Source organism: Podarcis bocagei, assembly GCF_964188305.1.
Source record: "Podarcis bocagei genome assembly, chromosome: 4".
NCBI lineage: Eukaryota > Metazoa > Chordata > Lepidosauria > Squamata > Lacertidae > Podarcis > Podarcis bocagei.
The window spans coordinates 72,587,204-72,608,997 of record NC_138128.1 but is presented as its reverse complement, the minus strand read 5'-3'; the positions used below and the strand labels follow the sequence as shown (position 1 = coordinate 72,608,997).

The 21,794-nt window shown below is 44.4% G+C and overlaps 1 protein-coding gene across 1 annotated transcript in view; it reads left to right on the top strand.

Annotated features, from left to right (window-relative positions):
* TBATA (thymus, brain and testes associated) overlaps nucleotides 1-17,742 on the top strand; it is a 35,289-nt gene extending 17,547 nt beyond the window's left edge. Inside the window, exons 10-25 of the mRNA XM_081189860.1 lie at nucleotides 607-741; nucleotides 2,267-2,374; nucleotides 2,951-3,067; nucleotides 3,595-3,734; nucleotides 4,513-4,663; nucleotides 4,945-5,102; nucleotides 5,907-6,075; nucleotides 7,100-7,207; nucleotides 7,337-7,549; nucleotides 8,308-8,522; nucleotides 10,402-10,502; nucleotides 10,708-10,829; nucleotides 11,951-12,172; nucleotides 12,976-13,100; nucleotides 13,686-13,856; nucleotides 17,579-17,742. Of these exons, the coding sequence (XP_081045986.1) occupies nucleotides 607-741; nucleotides 2,267-2,374; nucleotides 2,951-3,067; nucleotides 3,595-3,734; nucleotides 4,513-4,663; nucleotides 4,945-5,102; nucleotides 5,907-6,075; nucleotides 7,100-7,207; nucleotides 7,337-7,549; nucleotides 8,308-8,522; nucleotides 10,402-10,502; nucleotides 10,708-10,829; nucleotides 11,951-12,172; nucleotides 12,976-13,100; nucleotides 13,686-13,856; nucleotides 17,579-17,729 (2,406 nt within the window). The 3' untranslated portion in view covers nucleotides 17,730-17,742. The remainder of the gene's footprint in view (nucleotides 1-606; nucleotides 742-2,266; nucleotides 2,375-2,950; nucleotides 3,068-3,594; nucleotides 3,735-4,512; nucleotides 4,664-4,944; nucleotides 5,103-5,906; nucleotides 6,076-7,099; nucleotides 7,208-7,336; nucleotides 7,550-8,307; nucleotides 8,523-10,401; nucleotides 10,503-10,707; nucleotides 10,830-11,950; nucleotides 12,173-12,975; nucleotides 13,101-13,685; nucleotides 13,857-17,578) is intronic.
* Nucleotides 17,743-21,794: the final 4,052 nt, after the last annotated feature.

The following is a 21,794-nucleotide window of genomic DNA, read 5'->3' as shown; positions in this document are numbered from 1 at the left end:
TGCTACTGCTGGGCTTCTATTCGGCATTAGAACTGACATTGCTCACTTAGAATGTTCACCTAGTCTGACCAATAACTTAGGTTGATCTGGAAATGATCATCCTCAGCTAACAACCCTCCCCGTTCCCTGCCAACACTATCTGCACAGACGTCGAGCAAAAGAACGTTGCATATTATTTTATACACTGCAAGCACATAGTTGAACTATGGGATTCTTTGCCAGAAGGGGAGCTCATTTCCACTAACTTATATGGCTTTAGAAAGGGATTGGACAAATAATTAGCATTGTTATTAAAAGGGGATTAGAGAAATTCAGGTCTTTTTCCTCAGGCTAGCCCTGAGTACATAGAATAACCAATGGATACTTCTCTTGGAGACCTGTTCTGTTTATAGACACTTAGCCCCACTGCTTTCAGCTGGGAGAAGAGAGGGACATCACGGTGTGGTGCATTTACAAATAACTTGTGGGATGGGAAAGCAAGAGAGAGAGAATGAGAAGGGGTGCCATCTTGTCCCCTTCAGACCACCTTTCCCAAAGGTGTAACTCTGAAGGACTGGGGAGGTGGGCAAAAGTCTTAATTTTCTTCTGCTCATTTTGGGAACTTAGATGCATGGCCTACAACTCCATCATGATCCGGAACAAAGTAAGAGTCAGACGGATAACAACAATCAACCTGCCCAGGTTTCACTGAACACTACAGAACTGGAGCAGCCCGTTTTCCTGCATTGGAAAAATGGGAAGGTATGTTAATATGAGGCAGACCTTTTGAGGTAAAGGCTTGCTCACTTTTCTCTCCAGTTTCAGCTTCATGCAAGGTAGCCAGCATCACCAACAAGGATGTTTATACTTTTCATTGTCATTAGAAAGCAATTAGTGGCGGACAATTGTCAACGTTTGCCTAAGAGGAAGCTCCCTTCAGAAACCACAAGCACAGCTTTCTATGGACTAGTGGCAGTGCCCAAGTAGTATCAGGTAGTATGCCAGGTATTAATACCACTAATAATGCATTTGTGCAAGCCAAGGAGGAGATGGGAGTGACTGTACTACCCAGCCTGCTTCAGCCAGATATATTTCACAATAAATATAGGATAGAACTAATATTGTGTAAGGACACAACAGAAGCCTGTGCTTTCATATTCCGGTGTACATTTTAAAATGTTCCAGTTCTCAAATAACTTTTAATCTATTTGTCTACCTTTTCTGAATCTTACCGAATTTCTGTGTTCCGGGGTACAGTGTCCCATACCTATGCATAATGTAACGATTTTATGCGTAGTGTTGCTTGTTGAGACTCATGGAATTGGAAGGCACCTCAAACATAATTTAAATCCTCTGCCAATGCCAGGTGCAGAGGTGATGCAAGCTTATTTTGTAAAAGGGTAATAAAATATAACATGAAATTTAAACTTATTTTTCTTTCCCACAAAAAGAAAATTAAAAGTATAGGATAGGGCTAATGGTGACTACAACACATTGATATTGACTAGAGGCTTGTAAAGGATGGTGCTCTTTTAATGCCGTAAATTAAGTTAATAGAACATCTCAGCTTCACCCTTACTGTACATACAACTAGAATGTTCAGCAGCGTGAACAACACTTTCTGGAAGACAGGCAGCTGGCTAGATCTGCTTTTGCAGATTTTGAATAATTGGCCCTATCACCCAGCCCATTATAAATGTACTGTATTGGAAAAAATAAGTTGTTCTACTGTCACTGCAGGTAGAAAACCCCCCTCTTGAGGAACCACTGGAGAATTTCTCCTCACCCTGGAGAAATTTGGTGGAGTACTTAGCCCACCTATTCACAAATTTCAAGAGGTCATCTCCACACAGCTTTGACTTAAATGCTTGATAATTAGCAGCTGAAGTGTGTGGATTGAGTTTGCTGGAAAAGCATTCTGTTTTGAGGAGGTGCGTAAGTTCTATCCGTGGTGTTGGACCTGGGATGGCCTGTTCACCTCTGAGAGTCACAATTCATCCTTCTGTTGTCTGAAATGTTGTCTGGGATACTCCAAAGGTTCCCGTCATTGCTTTGAGTTTGGGGGAAGTTTCATGGAACCAGATTTTCCTACCATTCTTATGGGTGCCAAAAGAAGCAGCAGCAGCAGATTTTCCTACCTCATGCTGCTGTTACTCATTATCAAACTACTGATAGCCCACGAGGAAGAGAAATGATGACCATTTAGTTCATGCACCTCTTTCTGCTATCCTTGGTCACTTTTTTTCCTCAGATTCCTTCTCACCATGGCCTTGCTTTCACTTTGCAGGTTGAAGGCATTTATGAAGACCAAGCTGGAAGCCCCTTAACTTTGGAGCTGAAGAGAGGCCTGGTCAGCCTTCTCCAGTTTCAGACCCACCCTGGGACAGTGACTGAGGTAAAACAAGGCTCTTTCTTTCTTTCTTTCTTTCTTTCTTTCTTTCTTTCCACTGCAGCAGCAAATATCCTTGTACTCTTATATAGCTGTAGTACCTAGCACCTTTTACGTCTTCTAAAAAGTGCTCTCACCCACCACAAAATAAGGCCAATGATTAAGGAAGCGCCATGAGGGTTTATTTCACTGTGCCTCAACTTCATAATCGGCCAGTTCTGCTCATGTAGCCACTCCACTTTTTACGTTTGCAAAAAATCAAACACCAAGTGCTTTCAGCATCGATAAAGAGCGCTTCTGCATCTTGTGTAAGAATCATGGAATTTGGAAAACATCCTCCTTGCCCTTTTGCAGTGGTGGATGGGAGCTGGAGGGCCACAGATCCCCCACCATTGTTACAGATGAGTCATCCCACCAGAATCCCATTTATTGCATTGTCTGGATGGAGTCTGCAGCATAGTCAGAAAACATCTGATCCAGCCAACTCCATCACTGGAATAGTAAAAAAGACATTTGAACCAAACACAGGACTAATTTAGCATCCACTATTCTACTCCTAATTTTCCCATTTATGTTGTTTAGGATGACATTTCTGGGAGCTGCCCAGTGACCTACACAGTCTCCAAGGATTCTGTTCTGAAGACAAAAGACCTACATGGCTGCAAAAGAACAAAGTTTGGATTCAGCTCTGTTAACAAGGCAAGTTTGATAATTGCATCTCTATCCATTTTCCAGCTTTCTCTAACCACTTTCAAAATACCAGTCTATCCTGCGCCTGAAAATTAGTGGGTTTTGATTTCAAAGTCCATGTAGAACTACTTTTCTTAGGCTGATTCACTGTGCGATATTTGATGAATGCCATACATAGAGTGCACATTAAGTTCTCTCTCTCCCTCCCACATGTTTGACATTTTATCAGGTTTTTATATGTGTTGGAAGCCACCCAGAGTGGCTGGAGCAACTCATCCAGATGGGCGGGGTATTATTATTATTATTATTATTATTATTATTATTATTATTATTTATTTCTTTATTTGCACTGAGGCAGCAACATTATTTTCCCATAGGCAACCACTTACTGGGGTCTGACTTCTCTTTGGAGGAAAACCATTGGAGGCTAATGACACTTTATAATATTTAATAGCAACTGGTTGATTTTAGTTATCTAGTTACCTGAAGAGGTGGAGCCAGGGTCTAGTGAGGAAATATTCATCTTCTTTTTACAGATGTTTGGAGTCCTGTGGCAACCTGTAAGTAAAAGTATTTATTCCATGGAAGGACAGCTCCTCAAGTCCGCATTGTCCGAAGAAAGTCATACAATCTCTCTAAACCTGAAGTCTTCCGTTGGAGTCGATATCACCTCCAGGTTGGTTCTGCGCTGCTACATTCAGTTGGCCTGGCACACTGGGGGTGGCAAATGGTGCCTTCTTTGGTCAGAATTAGAAAATGGAGTCCTGTGGAATCTTGATTTCCTTGGAGTTGAGGCCAGAGTATGAGGAGAAACCTATAAGCCCCAAACAAGTGGCAACAACGTAGTATTAATGGCCTCCTCACCATTTCTCAAATGTCTTCATCTATTTATATCCCATGTTTCCTTCAAGGATCTTAAGGTGAGCATACACAGTTCCCCCTCCCTGTTTTATCCTCACAAACTTGTGAGGGAGGTGAGGCTGGGAGACTGATTGTCCCAAGATCGCCCAATGTTATTCAAGGCTGAGTGGGACTTCAACCCTACTCTTTCAGGCCCTGGTCCAGCACCCTAACAGCACTGTCTCTCCCATTTCCACAACCTGCAAAAAACACCAAGGAGTTCACCTGAATTCATATCTGTTTCATTCAACCACAGTAGACCACTGTGTGTCTGGTGGAGCTGCTGGGAGGTCATGGGAGTGTGGCCAATGAGTGTTAATGAGGACGTGCCCAAGTTGTTCTGGTTTTCTCCTCTTGCAAGGATACTGTGGACACTTGAGTGTTGCATTTTTACCAATACTTTGCACCTAACTAAACTTAAAAGTGCCTTACTTTGGTTCAGAAGGGGTCCCCGCTGTCATAATTTCAAATGTGAGTCCATGCCACACAGTAAGTTATGTTTGTGATATTTAAAGATGGAGGCCCTTATCAACAAGTGTCTTTTCACTCCCCAGGCAACACCTTGAACTTGTGACTCAAGTGCCTGGATCAAAAGAATTACCTGGGGAAAGTCCTCAGGAAGCCCTGGCGGCTGTGCTGAGGAAACCGCAACCCATTAACATAGTGAGCGACCCTGTCAAGAGGACCAACACCCAGTACCCATCTGTGAGTGGAACAGAAAACTATTGCTTTTGTCTAGATGTACCCATTTTCTATTTAAACTTCAGTGTAGAGGAGGCCCGATCAGGAATTATTTAGAGCTTTGAGACCTCATCCCTTGGTTTCTTGATTCACAAGGTGTGAAAATAGCACATAGCTTGTGGAGACTGTTTGTCAGGAAGGAGTTCTGCAAATTTCCGTTTTTGGAATCTATGAAGGAGGATGTTTGTGTGTTTTAATTTCTCTCTCTCTCTCTCTCTCTCTCTCTCCTCCTCTCTCCCTTTTAGCTCAAAACCTACTTGAAAACACTGGCTAAAAAGAAACGCAGACTGGACCTCTCTGAGGCATCAACCACTTGGCATTTTTGCAAAGTTGTCCAGATGTTGCGTGATGCCAAGAAGAAAGACATCCTGCTGTTGTTGAAGAAAGCACCAGAAGAGATGGCGTAAGGAAAGAGATGGCAGTGCAAATGAAGAATTACTCTTTCTCAAGAGTAATTATTTGTGGAAATTATTTGTGTATTTATTTTAAAAATGAATTTTTTACTCAGAACCTTCTAAAGGGATGAGTCAGGGTGGTCTGCAACAATTAAAATCAGATGACCTGTTTGCTAAGCACCTTTCCTGATTTGTTTGCACACAGTTTGTGGGGAGATTCAAGGACACCTGCTATTCGTTGAGCATTTGTTCTGATCAGTTTGCAGGAGGAATTTTGTGGTACATTTCTCTATCCAAGCAATGGATACAAAAAAATGCATTTTATTAGGGTAAAGTGTGCATAAAAGTGAATATAGTAACGAAAGTAATATACAATTGCATTATATTAGAGAAAATGGCTTTGCAGAAAAATAAATTGTTGGGCAAAACTGCATGCAAGAACATTTATGTTAGGAGATATTTGAATGAAAGTGATTGTTTTTTCAATTAAAAAGCCCAGAAAATTCACAAACAAACCAACAACAACAAACTGATGTGAAAATATGGAGAATATGGAGAAAATATGGAGAACTGAAGAATGGAAGGATGAGAAACTGAGTAAAACAAAAATTGTCAGATTTGCCCATCCCTTGCTGTCACACAGTGTGTGGCGCTGATATTAAATTTTGGGTCACCTGATGTCAGATGCCCATCTAATTTATATACGGTATCTATAATTTGCACCTGTCTTGTTAATCCTGGGTTCTCTGCAGGTCTCTTCCTTTTCTTCCAGCACACCTGATCCTTTCTCTCCACCCCTTCCCACCTTTTAGGTCCTTCTATGTTGAAGCTGCAGTGGCTGCCCATTCTACAGCTTCCTTGATGGCCCTGTCCGAATTTCTCAGTTTCGGGAGCAAAAAGAACGCCGCCTTGCTGGAGAAGTTTTTCTACGCTGCAGCCTTCTCCCCTCGCCCTTCAAAGGAGCTCTTGCGTCTGGTGGTAGTAAGTAGAAGGCACTGTGGCTTATTTCTCTGGGCCTTTTCTTGCGCTTTACTTCACCCCTTTTATTTATGAATGGATGTCCCTGTGACATAGGATGGACAGAGATTTAGATCTGGGCGTAGTTTGACCTACCTACCTCACAGGGCTTTTGTGAAATTAAAGGGGGCAGACTGCTTCCTTTTTTTGCTGCCCTGAGGAAGGAAGGAATTTGAAAATGTGAAATGCATGAATGTGACATTCTGGAAACCTAGAATTCACTAGTGATTTTCTTGGGCTTGTTCACACACCTGTGCACTGTACTTGAGTGCTCAGCTCATGACAACTCTCAGGTGAATGTTTAAGCTGGCTCCATTGAAACAAGTGATGTTTGAGTCGATATCCATTGGTAGCAAATATTGGCAGTGATTCATCAGTGGTGGCTTCTTCATATATGCAGGTTAACACTCAAGCTAGGGGTGGGGGCATCTCTGTTCCAGGAGCTGAATACAAGACTCTCTATCTAGCCCATAGGACTTTCCCCAGACCACACCCCCTCTCCCTAAGCCACACCCCCTCACGCATCCTGCTTTGCACCCTCCTTAAGTGATTATGCCTAGCTGAAAGGCATCCTTGAACTTAGATAAGGACTCTTGCTTGTCTGGATGGAGGATACAGAGAGATGTGTGAGTGTGTAGAAACTGGTGCACAAAATAAAACAATCATATTCGTTGCTCTACCTACTTTTGCTTCTGGCCTTGCCAACCAACGTTTCTCACGCACGTGTGAAAAACCTGCATGGAAGTCCATGTTCACATAGGTATTTTTGAACACGTTTTCTCACAAAATATGCATCTCAAGCCATCTTCCGATACATTTTTTCTTAAAGCGGCTTGTACAGTGCCAAGGAAGCCTGTGTTCTGATCCTCCCAGCACTCCCAAGAGGTGTGGATCAGGTCATTCCCAACTGGAATTTGCAAAAACAAATAAATCAAATCAAATTTCCCAGGCAACTCTATGCTATGACCGGTCTTCATTCCTCTTCCAGGATAAGCTGAATGGAAAGAAACTAGAAGCAGCCACCTGGGAAACGGGGAATATTGTAATCGGCAGCCTGATTGGCAAGCTGTGCCAAATGAAACTGTGTGGTCTTCAAGTGAGTTGACGCCCGTCCAGTGCCGTGTTCTACTCCCACCCACCCACACCTAGGAAAGCTCAGGTTGCGGATGTTGTCAATTTAGTGCCCACCTCCCTTTTTCTTGTGTCTCCCGTGTCAAACAAACAGGAAGTAAGACTTGAAGTAGACTCCATCGTGCAAAGGCTCAAGAACAGCAAGAAGGACTCTGAGAGGGTGATTTATCTGTTGTCCCTGAAAAGTGCTCTGCTCCCAGAATCCATCCCCATCTTCCTGCATTATGCAGAAGAGGGCTCTGCCACGGTCTCAGCCACAGCACTGAACGCACTACAGAGGTATTCTGCACAGCACATCTCAAGCACGGTATGGCACAGTCTCCGTTACTTAAAGAGCATTTCCCCAAAATATATATATTTTTCCCCCTATGTAAGCTTTCATCAGTGAAACATTCTAGGTCCTCTTGTGCCAAGAAGGGCTCGGTTTATCCAACAGAAAATAATTTCACCAACCCTCTGTGGTTTTTGGAGGTTCCTCCACTTCTGCTTGAAAGGTTATATTCCTCCTCCTTCTCCATCTCCCGCTATTGGTGGGACCTGGAGATATTCTGAGGCTGGACTTTGAGACAGACTCCCCTTATTTAGGGAGAGTCAAGGGTCACTTCCATACCGTACATTGCAAGCACTCTTATAATACTTTAGCAGTCCTGGCTTCCCCCAAAGAATCCTGGGAACTGTAGTTTGTTATGGCTAGGAGACCCCTTACAGGCCTACAATTCCCATGATTCTATGGGTGAAGCCATGACTGTTAAAGTGGTATAAGAATGCTCTCAATGTATGGGTGCGGAGGTGACCACAGTGGGTATAAATATATCACCCTGTCAAAAAAATAAAAAAATAGAGCATATGGTATAATCCTCCTGTGACTATACCACTTCACAATGTAATTAAGGGATTACATGACTGAGAGCATGGGGGAGACCCCTACATGTAGAAAACTAGTATGTCAGGGTTAAAATTGTAGCTTGGAAAGGTATTTGGTTTCATGAATGACCTCTGTACAAACCTAGTTGCTGAATGTCATGCTAAAAACAAACAGACTGTGTTCAATTTCTGCGTTGCCAGGTTAAAATGGCAATGAAACGCATATTCCATGAAGTGCACAGACGCTATCCAAAAATTTCAAGGCTGGCTGCTGCAGAAATCCTGTTGAACAATGATCCCTTGCCAGAGGACTTCACCAATATCCTGTTGGCCACCAGAGAACTTGAACCAGAAATGTCAAGATTTCTGCTGTCAAAAATCCAAAACATCGTACACTCCGGTCATCATCCAACCAGGTAAAAATATCCTTGTATGATAATATTCGGTTTGGGCTTGGGGAGAGATCAGAACAACCACACTTTCAAATTGGCTTTAAGAACATGGCAGGCATAGGCATTCACAGGGTGTGAGGCAAGGGGAGGCAGCCCTATCCCAATGAATCTAGTAATGCAAGACCCTCATAAAAGCATGTGGTTCAAAACCGTGCATCAAAAACTCCTTACATGCAGTCTGCATTCGCAATCCCTACTATCAATGGGCCTCATTAAAGCAAAGAGTCTAATAGGCCAGCGCCTGAAAGACATTGAACGGCAAAACAACCTGACTATTTTAAAGAAAATGTGCTCATGGTATACTTACTTTCCCCCTTCCCACTTTGACTTCCCAGCTTCATATCTGTTTAAACTAACCATCCCAAAATACAGACGCGCCTTTACATTGGCTAGATGGGATGTTCTTCCCTCAGCTGTACTCGAAGGTCGTTACCAAAAGACTCCATTTGAAAAACGACTCTGCCCATGTAGAGATGGTAACACGGAAACAGTGTCCCACGTCCTCCTATCCTGCCCCCTTTATAAAGACCTAAGGAATGAGATTATTACTCCACTCATTCTCCCCAACCCCGGCCGTCCACAAGATATTATGCTGTTCTTTCTCTTATCTGATACGGATAGTCAGACAACAGAGAAGGTCGCAAGGTACATCGAGAGAGCTGTGAAACTGAGGGCCACCATCTGAGTGACAGACTTGTTCATCTGACGGACCTCCTTTTGTTTGTTTCTATCCCCTTTTCATGTTTATCCTATTTTATTTTTAATTCTTGTATAGCTGTGGCCTGTTGGCTTTGCTAATAAAGTTCTGATTCTGATTCTCTCTCTCTTTCAAACTGGCTTTTAGGAACATGGCAGGCATAGGCATTCACAGGGTGTGAGGCAAGGGGAGGCAGCCCTATCCCAATGAATCATAATCCCCAGATTCTCAGATTTCATTTATAGGAAAGTGTAAGGGTAGGATCCAATGTAGTACTAAGTGAATGTTTCTGTCAGTGAAAGGATTTCTGCTTCTCCCCCTCTTCTTCCCCAGTGTATCTCAAATATACTTTAGGGGTTCCCCTAACACTCTGGAGCAAGTTGGGAGAGTGTGGGCGCCTGCAGAAGAGGAAGTCCCATTGCACAAGCGGAAATCCTTGTCTGACAGGATGCGGTCGTTTCTAGCATTTGTAGCACCTGAACTACAAGGCAAAATGTACTAGCACTGGTTGTTTTTTAAGTGAGAAATTAACCTCTCTGCCCCCCCCCCCACGTTGTGGGTGTCCATGGTCACAGATTTTCTACATTATTCTAGGGAATGCACTCCTCCTTCTCTGCATTTACCATATATTTCACAAATCAATTTAACCTCTTCCAAAATGGCAGCCAGGTTCCCCAAAACAAGTTTACTCTGTTAGGATATTTCCGTTCCACCTTAAAAGGGAGCAGGCTTTGTAAGTCACAGAGTCTGCGCATGTCCTAGTCACAGGATGTTTATGTTCTGATATTCCTTTCGGTTTTGCCAGTTGGCCAGAGACGCTGACTCAGAACGGACATGTTCTCTTTTGTTCTGTTCTACGTTAAATAAAGTCTGTAAATTATGCTCTTCTGCGGTGCAGCTTTCTGCCTGTGTTTCTGCTGATAAACATTGTGCACAAGCCTGGAATGCAGCCTATCTATTTCTAAGGCTTCGTGCCGCTAACTGTTGGATCTGCGTGACTACGGGAGGCCGATGGATCGTCCGGCAGCTGGCTTGGGGGCTCAGATGGACACTATCTCCCTGGCAGTTTCCCAACATACTCTCCTTTGCAGCTATAGTCCATATCACACACCCCTTCCTGGTTTTTTTGTTTTGTTTCCCCCACAGGAAGGTCGCTAAAGAGGTTCTGAATGACCCGCAGATAAATAATTACTACTTCCTCTCCTCTGAAGCTGGCAGCTCCATCTCCTTCTCAGGACCAGTGACAGGTAACTTTCCCCCCTCATGCACTAGGCAGCCATAGTCTCCTGCATATTCTGGGGTCAAAGGGTCAGACCACATGTTCAGACAGATACTTCCCATGTTGCCACGCTTTTATTAAAACCTTTGGAAAGCTGTCTGCATGTCTCTTCATGCAATATCCCTTGACCGTGATGTGAAGCTATGTGTCTCTTTCTCGGATCTCCCTTTCAGCAACCAATGACACTCTCTCTACTATTGGCCTGGATCTCCTGTTCTCAGACATTGGCATTCTGAGGAAGAGCACCACCAGTTTCAATATCCTAAGCCATGGCTACCAGCTCCAAGCAGCTCAGGTATGGTTTTTCCTATTGCGCCATTGTGGACTTGGCTACATTAGTAAAGAAAAAACGTTTTATATGCGTTATGACACTGCGACACCATGTGGCACTGTGAAGTCCCATCTTTCGCCAATGTGGCTTCCCACTTTGAAGTTTACAACGCGTTTTCATGAAATGCTTTCTACATGTCTACACCCAGCCCGTATTTCATTGTTCTGTTGTTGCTCGAGATGGTTCTGAATGTTTTTTAGGTCTCACCCTTGCCTTATGGGCAATGCGTAATTGTCGTCCAAGCGTACCCTTTAATTTTCAACAGATTTCTCCCTCTCCCAATTTTTATTAGTGTTATTTGTCAATTTACACAAAAAGATGCGACCCAATTTGCTTAGGCAGTGGCCCCCATGCCAAAGGAGGAGGAGTTTCAATGGCCAATAATGCTCTAGAAACCAAGGCAGGTGCTTGGTATTTTCCTCACACCAGCCCACATCCTGAAGATAGCTGCTGAGTGATAATTGGCTCAATGTCATAGTAGGAGACCTGCTTTAGGATGAGGGGCCGAGGCCTTGCTGTGTGGTGTATAGAAACATCGTGACTCTTTTCCTCCCTTTATTTAGGAAAAGGGAGCTCTCTTTTTGGGAACTAGGGCAGGGTGGGGAGTACACATCTTTAAATATCTGAAAGACCAACTCTTTCCCTAAGATAAGCGGGGGGAGGGGACCCTCTTGGTGGTTCCACCACCCTTAGAGGTTCAGGTGGGTGGTGGTCCAGGAGAGGGTATTCTCTGTGACAGCCCCTAAATTGTGGAACTGCCTCTCCATGGAGGCACACCTGGCAACTTAACCATACAGACTTTGGGGGATGCTGGCCTTCACTCTAGCCTTTGACACCTGAGACGTGCATTTTCAGGGCCCGTCCTTTTTCAAGTGTGATATTCTTCACCCTAAGGTTTCAGGGCATACAATAAGTAATAAATCAAAATAATAGTAGTAGCAGCGTTAATAATAACAACTACTACTACTACTACTACTACTACAACAACATAGAAAGAGGAGTATGTTCTGAAGTGGTGGTCTAGTGCTGCAGAAAAAGGAGTAGTTCTGAACATCACACAGACTTTCCCATCTCATGTATCCTAGGTGGCCATAGAAGCAAAAGGATATGAGAGCATCCTGGGAGGCAGCGCAGCCGACGGAGAAGACGAATTAATGGCCGGCATGTCTGCTGCTCTGCTTGATGTCCAGTTACGGCCAATCACTTTCTTTGAAGGATACACAGATCTGATGTCGAAGTTCTTCACGAGCTCAGGAGAACCCACAAATGTGGTCAAAGGGAACGTATTGCTGATGGACCACCTACAGGTACCAGCCCCTGCATACCCGTGTACACTGATGGCATAGAAGGAATTGTCATGGTGGGACCAGCCCCCCCCCTACTCACACCCACACCCACACACTCCACACTGCATTTGTTTAAGCCATGTTGGAACCAAAGCACCAAGAACAAGTCCTCCCATGACAGTTGGTGCATTCAGGTAGAACACCAAACATTCCCAGTGCCTGCAGTTTGATATCTTAGCCTAAGGACATCCACCCTTCAACTGACAACATTGTACACCTGCATTAGCTTTCCATGTGCATCAAGAGTACTGCTTATGGGAAGAGGTGAAGAGCTGCACCCATAAGAACATCCCATTGCTCCTGGTGCCACCACCTTTGGAGGCTAGCTTGGTGAGCTACAGGAAGCAGGACTTCTTTGTGTAGGGCTATTTAGTGGGGCTCCTTGATCAAGAGCTCTTATTCAGTCCAATCTTTGACCATTAGCCAGGTTGGTTGGGGCTGATGGAAGCTGCAGCCCAACCCCTGCTGGAGAGCACCACATTTAAATCCTTGATTTAGAGAAAGATAGACTAGGAATGTGATTGCAATTATTACTATTTTGAAGCAATGAGCACCGATTGTCCCCTACAGACTAGCTATGGGGGGAGGGGGAGAACACCTGCACAGACAAGATGTACCTTACTCAACAGTAAGCCCCATTGAAGTCAGTGGGGTTTACTTTCAAGTAGATACATACACATGTATGACTGCCCTGTTAATAACATTTGTAGGCCCATGATAAGCGCTTGAACAATCCAGTAAGTGAATGTTACTGTGCTGCATAGGCAATCCCACTTCAGTCTGGTTTGCAAACTGTGATCACTCTCCGAGGAGGACTTGGGTTAGATGTTTCAGCTGACATCAATGTGAATTTGTGGGAGCAGGAGTTCAAAACAGGCGTCGAAACAAGGTACGTGTGAGTAAGAAGTGGATTCATCTCCTAAGTGTGATGGACCCTTACCCAATACTCTGTCAAACACTCTAGAAAATTCTTAGTGCTATCCCAACTCAATAAAGCCCATAAAATGACTATTTGATTGTCCAGCATTGCTCTCTGCATTTCAATCTCCATCTCCTCATGCAAATTGCTGGACATGCTTTCTATGCTGGGACAAAGGTACAATTCAGAGTCTGGATTGCCCCTTATATCAACCATGCTAAACACGCACTGTTTCAGACCCATCCCAGTTTACTTTCATATCCAAAATGGCACCTCTGGTCTTCAAGCCAAAGCAGTCAGATATGTGTGTCCTTTTGTTTTCTGGGACCGAGCAGTTGCGTCAATGCTACTCAGGAGTCATATCACTTCAGATGATGACTCTTTTGCTAAGAAGTAGCAGACATCAGCTGTTACATTGTGGGGGGTACACCTGAAATAACTAATCAGAGACGGCAGGACTTGGTGCAAATCAAGGTTAAAACCAGCTTTCCACTGCCAACAATAGTTAGCCAACTTCCTTGAAAAGCAGTGCTCATTTTCCCTCTCCAATCACAGGGGCGCACTGACCATTGATTTCCAAGCAGAACTGGATGCGCCATTTTTTCAAGCCACTGTCAAAACCCAAACAGAAGTCGAAATGGCCACAAACTTCAATACAGCTGGAAGAGTTTCTGCCATGCCCGTGCTCATGTGTCTGCAGCTTACAGAAGAGGAAGTCGCTTACAGGTGAGCTGTAGATCTCAAGCACCTTCCATAGCTATGGAATCCAAACCAAGGATAATGTCAAACGTTCTCCAATTTTACAACACCTAACTTTCTTCCAAGTCACAATGGCTTCTCCATAAGGGGCATTGGAGCAGGTGCTGTTCTTGACTCCCATACATCCACACAACTATAGCCCTGTCCAAGAATGCAACACTCAACGACCTCAACATTAAGGAATCGCTTGCATGGATAATAACCACCATCACAGGTCAAATACAGAGAAAAGTTCAACTCCACATATCACACTTTTTGTGCTAACCATTATTCAGAGTCCACCTCATAGTCTGAGATTCCAAACATATAACACACCAACCACAGTTTGGAGCGAGGGACACTTTTCAGTCCAAAGGCTGCATTCCCTTTGGAGTACCCTTGAGGAGAGCCACATGGCCAGTGGTGCGTGGGGCCAGAGCAATGAATGTTAAGGCTAGTTTCTACACACATAAGAGGCATTGTCAGGGTTCAAGGAGACATTCCAACCAGGCAAAAACCACTCAAGGGGAAGTGTTGCTGGAGAGAATCCAGAGAAGTCGGGGGGGGGCATCTAGCCCTCAGCCTGTGGTTCCCCATCCCTGAATTATAAAGTATGAGTTGGGCACAGTAGTCCTCCATTTCTGTTGGTTATTGTTGCTGTTGGTTAATATTGCCTAGATTCTGTTGGTCACAATTGCTGCTGGTTAATACTGGAGTCTTTGCCAAATCCCTGGCCAAAGGCATACCTAGGGTCCCTTGCACCCCCAGTAAAGGAGCTGTATCGGCATCCCCTCTCTGCCCCCCAAATCACTTCACTGTGCTGCAAGAAGGACAGGAAGCTCCTCCCACGCTGCATCTCGCTGTGAATGCGGTGTCGTGTCACCAGACGCATATATATCATATCCTCCATAGTCTGATAGGCACCTGTCCTGAACCCCTGGCCTACCTGGCAGCATCCGTATGTCAAGTCCGAAGGTCAAAGTCCAGGGGCCAATCGACACAAGCAGAGTCCAAAGGTCAGGAAACACAGTCCAAGTAAGCCAAGCCTGAAGCCCAGCAGTCAGAATACCATCCAGAGTCAACCCTGGAGGACCAGGAGCCTCCAAGCCAGGGCCCAACCAACATGAGCAGTTGAGCAGACACAACACCTCAGCTCTGCTTCTCTTTTGTGCTTTGCCTGCTGATTGCAGCATCTGGGCTTGACGAGGCAGATGACCCTCACCTGCTCCAAGCCTACTCCAGCCTAGGAATCACACCCCTCCTCCCAGAGCTGGCAAGCCCCCCTGGCCACTTAGGGAGCTGAGCTGTGGGTCCTTGCCTGCCTCAGCATCTGGGAGTGTCCCTCCTGCTCCTCCCTACACCTCAGAACCTGCCATGTTCATGGAGACAGGGCCCCCTCTGGTGATGGCCCCCTCCTGCTACTCTCGTTCCTGTGCATGGACCCCCATCCCCTGGCTATTCTCCATCACCCTGTACTTCCTTCCTCATCTGCTGCTTGCCCTGGTGTACCCCAGTCCCGGCTACACACCTTGCCGGGATTCTCTTCCTCCTTCCCATTGTCCTGCCAGTTCATGAGAGTGCCCGTGGCAGGGACTAGTTTCACCAACCCCTAGGTATGCCTCTGTCCCTGGCTACTGCAGCGCTTTGGTTCAACTACGCCATGAGCTTAGCTGCCACTTGGGCTTTGTAAAAATGCAGAAACAACAGGCCGAGGGAAGCTGGGAAAGCCTCTCCTTTTAGGGAGCCAAATATTTATCGCCCTTGTCTTCAGCAACAAGCGATAATGAGTTCCGTACCTACCGTTTGAGCTGAAGCTGGTTCTCTTAAAATAAATCCACCATCTAGGAAGGTCCCCGGGAGGTTAATGGAAGCCTTGGGCAATGCCAGACTAAGGAGCTTTAAGAGGTGCTGCCCAAATACAAAGAATGCAGGCTTATCTTTTACAGTGTTATGGCGATAAATCCCTTCCTTAGGACCATAACTACCACATCTTGTGCCAAGATTGATTTCCCACCAGACATAACATCACTGCTCTCTTGTGCTCTCGCCGATAAATCTTTCATGGCTGCCTCTTGACATAAATAGACCCAGAGCAGGTTTCGGGTGCTGTGTATGACATCCAGCACTGATGCACTTGGCAATGTTCCCAGGCTTCATCCAAGCTTGTGAGACAGAGCCTTTGCTTGTGTAGAAGAGAAAGGCCTTGGCATATCCGTCTAGTTCGGGGACATGAGACAAACTTTGGGACAAACAGGTTTGGAATTGGCACTAGGGAGAAATCAGAACTATTTCATGTCTTCCGCCTCTTCCATGGAGGTCACATGTTCTCAGGTTTTCATATTGTAGAACTTATTTGTAGAGCTTCCCCAAGGGCCAAACCTTCAGCCTCTTTGCCTGACATGCTCCTACAAAAGGCAAAGTGCAGATAGGTTCCAATCGTATATACACCAATGGCAAGCTCATTCTCCAATTGCGGATCTTTGAGCAGAGAAGGTAAATGCGATGCCATCCACACTGAGAGGAGAGCTTACCTAATTCACGTTTTCTAAAACAATACAGAAACTGAAACACAGCATCCCATACAAAAAGAAAAAAACTTCAGTGAATTTCGCAAGGCACTTCTTCAGCCAAGTAATATGTACAAAAGTGTGTGTAATTTTTTTTTAGGGAAAATAACATTTACAAGTGCCTTGCCAATATGAGTATGAAAGGCAAAATTTCAGAAAAATGTGGGTATATTTAAAAAAAGAGAAATTTGCACTGATGAATTTTCAGGAGAAAGTTTTGCAAAATTGTAGAAACATGTAGATTTGCATCTGTGAAAATGAGAACCTGAAAGGAACCAAAACAGACACTCCTAGCCCTATCCTGGAGTAGCCAAAACAGCATAATTCATGCACAAGAGAGTAAAATCAGCAGGCCTGGAGGAACTCCAAAAGTTTGCAGAAATGCAACAAATATTTAGCGCAGAAACTTAGGGGAGGGCATAAACTGTTCAGTAAGGAATGAGCATGCTCCGTAGGCATGGAATATTAACTGGGAGGATAGAATGCAAGGGGAGGAGAAAATGGAATGGAATATCCTGGGAGAGGGCATGCACCTCTTGAACATGTGCTTTCAAGGCACAGGGGAAGTGGAAGTGTCTATGACCCCTTAGCTGGTTGGCTAAGATCCTGAACAAGAGCACATTTTGTTGCAGGTCCCATATGTTGTAAATTACTGGGAGTTATTGAGAGTTTTCCAAGATTCTACTTTTCCTAGTATATTTGCAGGGGAGGAAGGGAAACTGGGAAGGCTGTGTGTCTGTGTGCCCTGTCTAAAGGCTTATTGAGGCTGCATTCACCATCTGAGGTGGGAAAAGTACATTTTTAAGAATCCCTCCAAAAACTATTTCGTAAAGATGTTAAGAACCAGCTATTTTTACATACAATGTAGGTCTCCCAAAGCAAGTCTTCCGGGAGCGTATAACGTGAAAATGGTTTACCTGAATATGTTTTCTTCAGTACCAGTTGGTTTAGATAATATTGTGGAAAGGTGGTATTTTCCGGCCATAGGGACATATCTAAAGTTAGTTGTATGGATGACTTGTGCTAGAGAAATGTGGGGGTTTTGTTTGTTTGTATTGCAATCCCAGAAGCTATCCTACAGATGCTAAATGCTAGGTCAGATTGATTTCACTGTTTGTTGGTTGTGGTTTTATTTCCTCACAGAGAAATCTTCTCGGTCTCAGAATCCTCTGCAAACCACAGCACCACTGTCCGCAAAGGGAGATGGACCACCCTCCCTGGGCGTGAGCTTTCCTTTCACAGAGCCAACTCTGAAATGTGCAGGATCCTGCTTGCAGAGACAACGGAACAATAAAAAGCAGCATCCATATGTTGTCACCTTGTACTTGCTGTTCCTCTTTTCCCACTCACATCTTATACCTAGGCCAAAGTTTAAAGTGCGTAAATTCCTGATTCCTTTTTCCCACATACATTTTTATTCTGACAGAAGTTTTGGATGGACCAAAACAGTACATCACAGACAACCAGGTCACAAATCCCTCACATTTCCAATCTCAACGGATGCTGTTTTGTGCCGTTATCGAGTTGCTAAGGCGGTAGAGTCAAGAAAGGAACTCTCGCCAACATTTTTGATCATTTCACAGCTTCTTTCATATCAGCCCCTTTACATGGGATAGCTCAAGTTTGGCTCACCCTGCTAGCCCATTCTTTGAAATGTTCTCCTTTGTTCTTTTCTACCCTCTGCTGCAGGGCACTGGGGGAGAAAAGATTGTACTTTGCTGTTTGCTATCGGATCACCTTTCCGCAACAACTGCTGGTCCTCTGCTTTTGCTTCTGAATAAAAGGGGCTGAATAAGCTTTCAGATAATATGGGGGGGGGGGGTGATTCCGACGTTTGCAGAAGTATAAACAAAAATTAAGGAAGGGGAGAAAATCTCAATATTTAATGCTGTGCCCACTAGGAAGACACCTCCATATTAGAGCCCTATTTAATTGCTAAGGCTGCAGTCGACAACCATTCGAATCACTGGGAGACTTTGCCACTGACTTTGCCAGGACCTGGTTTGTATCCTGTTGCATGATCATCAAACAACGTTGTGTCTCAATTGCTAAAGGAGTCTAGCCATTAGATCTTTCCAAACTGCTGACATTGAACTCAGAAATAATTAGTCCAGCAGTGACCTCTAGTGCTTGCAAAGTGTATGCAACTGAACGAGTGCCTATGAACTAAAACAAAAGCCCTTGTACCCAAAGGAAGGATGCCAACTTCTTTTAACGGTGAGCAGGGGGAAATCTCAGTAAACTGTGTGGACATGAAACCCCTGCTCACTCACCAACAATTTTCAGTGGAAGCAAAAATAGTGAAGGAGCGAATCCTAATGCTTTTTAAAATAAACCACACAGCTTTAGAGAATGGCTGACTCCTGTCCGCAAAATTCCAGTATCTACTATGATGGAAGCATCATATTAATATCTAATACCTGCTACTTAAGTTTTGGTCTTTCTCATGCAACAATACCTGGCTCCTTTTATTATAAGGATAGGGAAAATATGTTCAAATTCTTGAACTGGCTATACATTGCATAATATTCCCCATCCACCAGAGGAAGCAGCCCAAATGACTCAGTGTGCAAAGGTGTACAATACTGTATTCACTAAGGCCCAGAGTAAAAATGACCTGCGACTGTTTTACCACCATTTAGAGAGGCAGAAAATGTAGAGAGAAAATGTAGAATGCATGTGCTACTTCTATGAACATTATCGGGGGGGGGGGGGAGGAGGGTGTTAGGCTGAGGCCCGAGTCCCACTGACCTGGGATTAAGCCTCATTAAATTCAGTAGGACATGCTTCTGAACAGACACAGGACTGTGCCATTAGTCAAGTTACAATATAGTTACTGTGACATAAACTTTAGTAGATTAGAGCCCTAGATCAGATGCACGATGTATGATCCTCAGTTACATGCACATTCATTGGCAGATATAACTGGGTATTGAGGGAAGAAACTGAAAAATATGGGGGGTTAGCAAATGGCTGTGAAATGTACCAGGGTAGTGTTTATCGCCCCCCCACACACACACACTTCAGTCATCTGAGGAAGTTCTACTCCCAACATGTGATGACACAATTCTGTTCTTCTTTTAAGATGCCACGAGACTGTTTGTTTTCCTAAAAACCACCGCTGCCCAGTCAACCCTCACACCGTTGTCCATGGCCGCTTATTCATCACTACAGAGCGGAGTCATGCATCACAATCCTGAGCAATGTTTGCTAACTTCTGTTTGCTCAGAGGTCCTACTGAGTTTAGCGGGACGAGTTCCCAGGGACATGTCCTTTGGACTGCAGCCTGAGGGTCAAGGTACATAATTATGCAGCGGATCCATAGATTCATCTCCTTGCTTTACCTTTTCACTGAAATACAGTCACACATGGTGGGTGGTCAGTTTGGTGAGGGGGGGAGCAGTAGAGTGGGAGGGAGGAGCCATTAACTTTCCTTCCTCGTTCCATTTTCCAGATTTGCCTTTACACGCGAACTGAATTAATTTCTCCCCCCATGCTGAGCAGATGCTCAGAAGTACCATTCTGTAGCCTTTCTGAGCTGACTTGCAACACCATGTTACCCAAACCATGCCCATCTGATGTCAGGTATGGGGCAGGTAGAGGCAGCTGCCAATGCACAATTGGGAGCCTTAAACTGAGCTGCCGATGATGCCTTGGCAAAGGAAAACAGGCTTTGGCCCTGCCACCCAGCAGCTGATGAGCAGGAAAGCTGAAGCCTCAGGAACTTTGCAAGCCCCACCCAGTTCCCTGAAGCCCCAACTTGAGGACTTCAAAGCACCCAAACACTTTGTGTCATTCTGACACCAGCTGATTGACCCACCTGCCACATTTGATATGTTTGGGCCATGATCGGATAAGGTTCTGACCCGCAGAATCAAGAAGTTCACCAGGCCTGTTCTAAAGGGATTAGGACCTAGTCTCCCTCCTGCTGGCCAATGAGGATGGGAGTTGCAGGTTAGCCACATCTGGAGGGACACAGGTCCCCCAGTTCTGATGTACATCAGTGATGCTTGGTGGATGGACAGAGTAATACACCAACATGCATTCTGTGATGAGTTCATCATTGCAGGCTAAGAAGGCCCTGTGCTACGGACAAATTGTGATTATTTGGAGAGCAGTTTCAGGAGCAGTGGCATGGAATATAAGTGATTAAAGTGAGCCATTCTGTATCATGGGAAACAAAATAGGAAGCCTCCGGTAGACAATTAGTTAAGCTGATGCACAAATACATTGAAAAACTAGGCAGGTCTTACAATCTTATAGGGGAAATGGTTGTCCATCAACACATTAGAGGAAGCTATGCTGTAAGAACTAACTGTCACCAAATCATTGCAATGTTCTGACTTCATTATTTATGTGCTTATTCCAGCTTAGCTGCATTTAATTAGAAGGAAGACAGCAAAGCCAGAAGCAGCTTCTGGTGGTGTTTGTGAGATTTGTTTTTGTTTTTTCTTGGTAGAAAAAATCTAGTTGCAGTGACATGATTTGTATAAAATGGCTTTCTAGTATAAAGCAAATGGTGATTTAAAAAACGAAGTAACTTAATTTATTAGAAAAGACTGTCACATTAGTGACAGATGAAGCAAGCCTCTGTGAATGAACTTTCAGCAGGAGACGAGAACGTGATAGCTATATTTATCATGCTGCAAAACTGTGATGGGCTTCAGAAAAGCAGCTATCGTATTACCAAAGGTACAGTCCCCTTGCATTTGATCAAAACTTTTATATTTCCTTGAATTCAACTGGAGAAATCTAAGTTGCTCAACAGACTGGAGAGCTGAGCACCCTTCCAACACGTCTCTCGGTGGAGGATCTCCAAGTAGAGCTACACAAATCCTATGAGTAAATCAGTGCCTAGAACAAGGAGGGAAGCTAGCAGTGCCTCTGCTCAGCCTTGAGCCTGTCAACTGGAATTGCCTGCTGGATCAAGCCAATGGCCCATCTTGAGTGCTGTTCTCAAACACTATATACACCATATGTTTCTCACAAGCCATTTCTACACAGTCCCATGAAAACATGCAACGTGGAAAGTATAATTTGAGGGTGTTTTTTTTATAAACAATGAACTTCAAAACATGCAAATCTCTTTCTGCAAATGCAAACATGCGGCTGCATGTTTCCAGATACTTTCCAGATATTTGCCCTGCTTTCCCTCATCTCTTTTTGCCATGGCCTGGTGTGTTTTTGTCTGGATACTAAAATGATAGGACTTTTGTCTTTTCAGAGTAACACAGGAAACATCTCCCAGTCACAAAAAGCAGCACGAGTGATCAATGCAGTTCAGTGGGCACCATCCAAAGCCGTCCTGATCCCTGAGACTACGCTTGTGGCATTTGCAAGGTTCTAGAAAGGACAGATA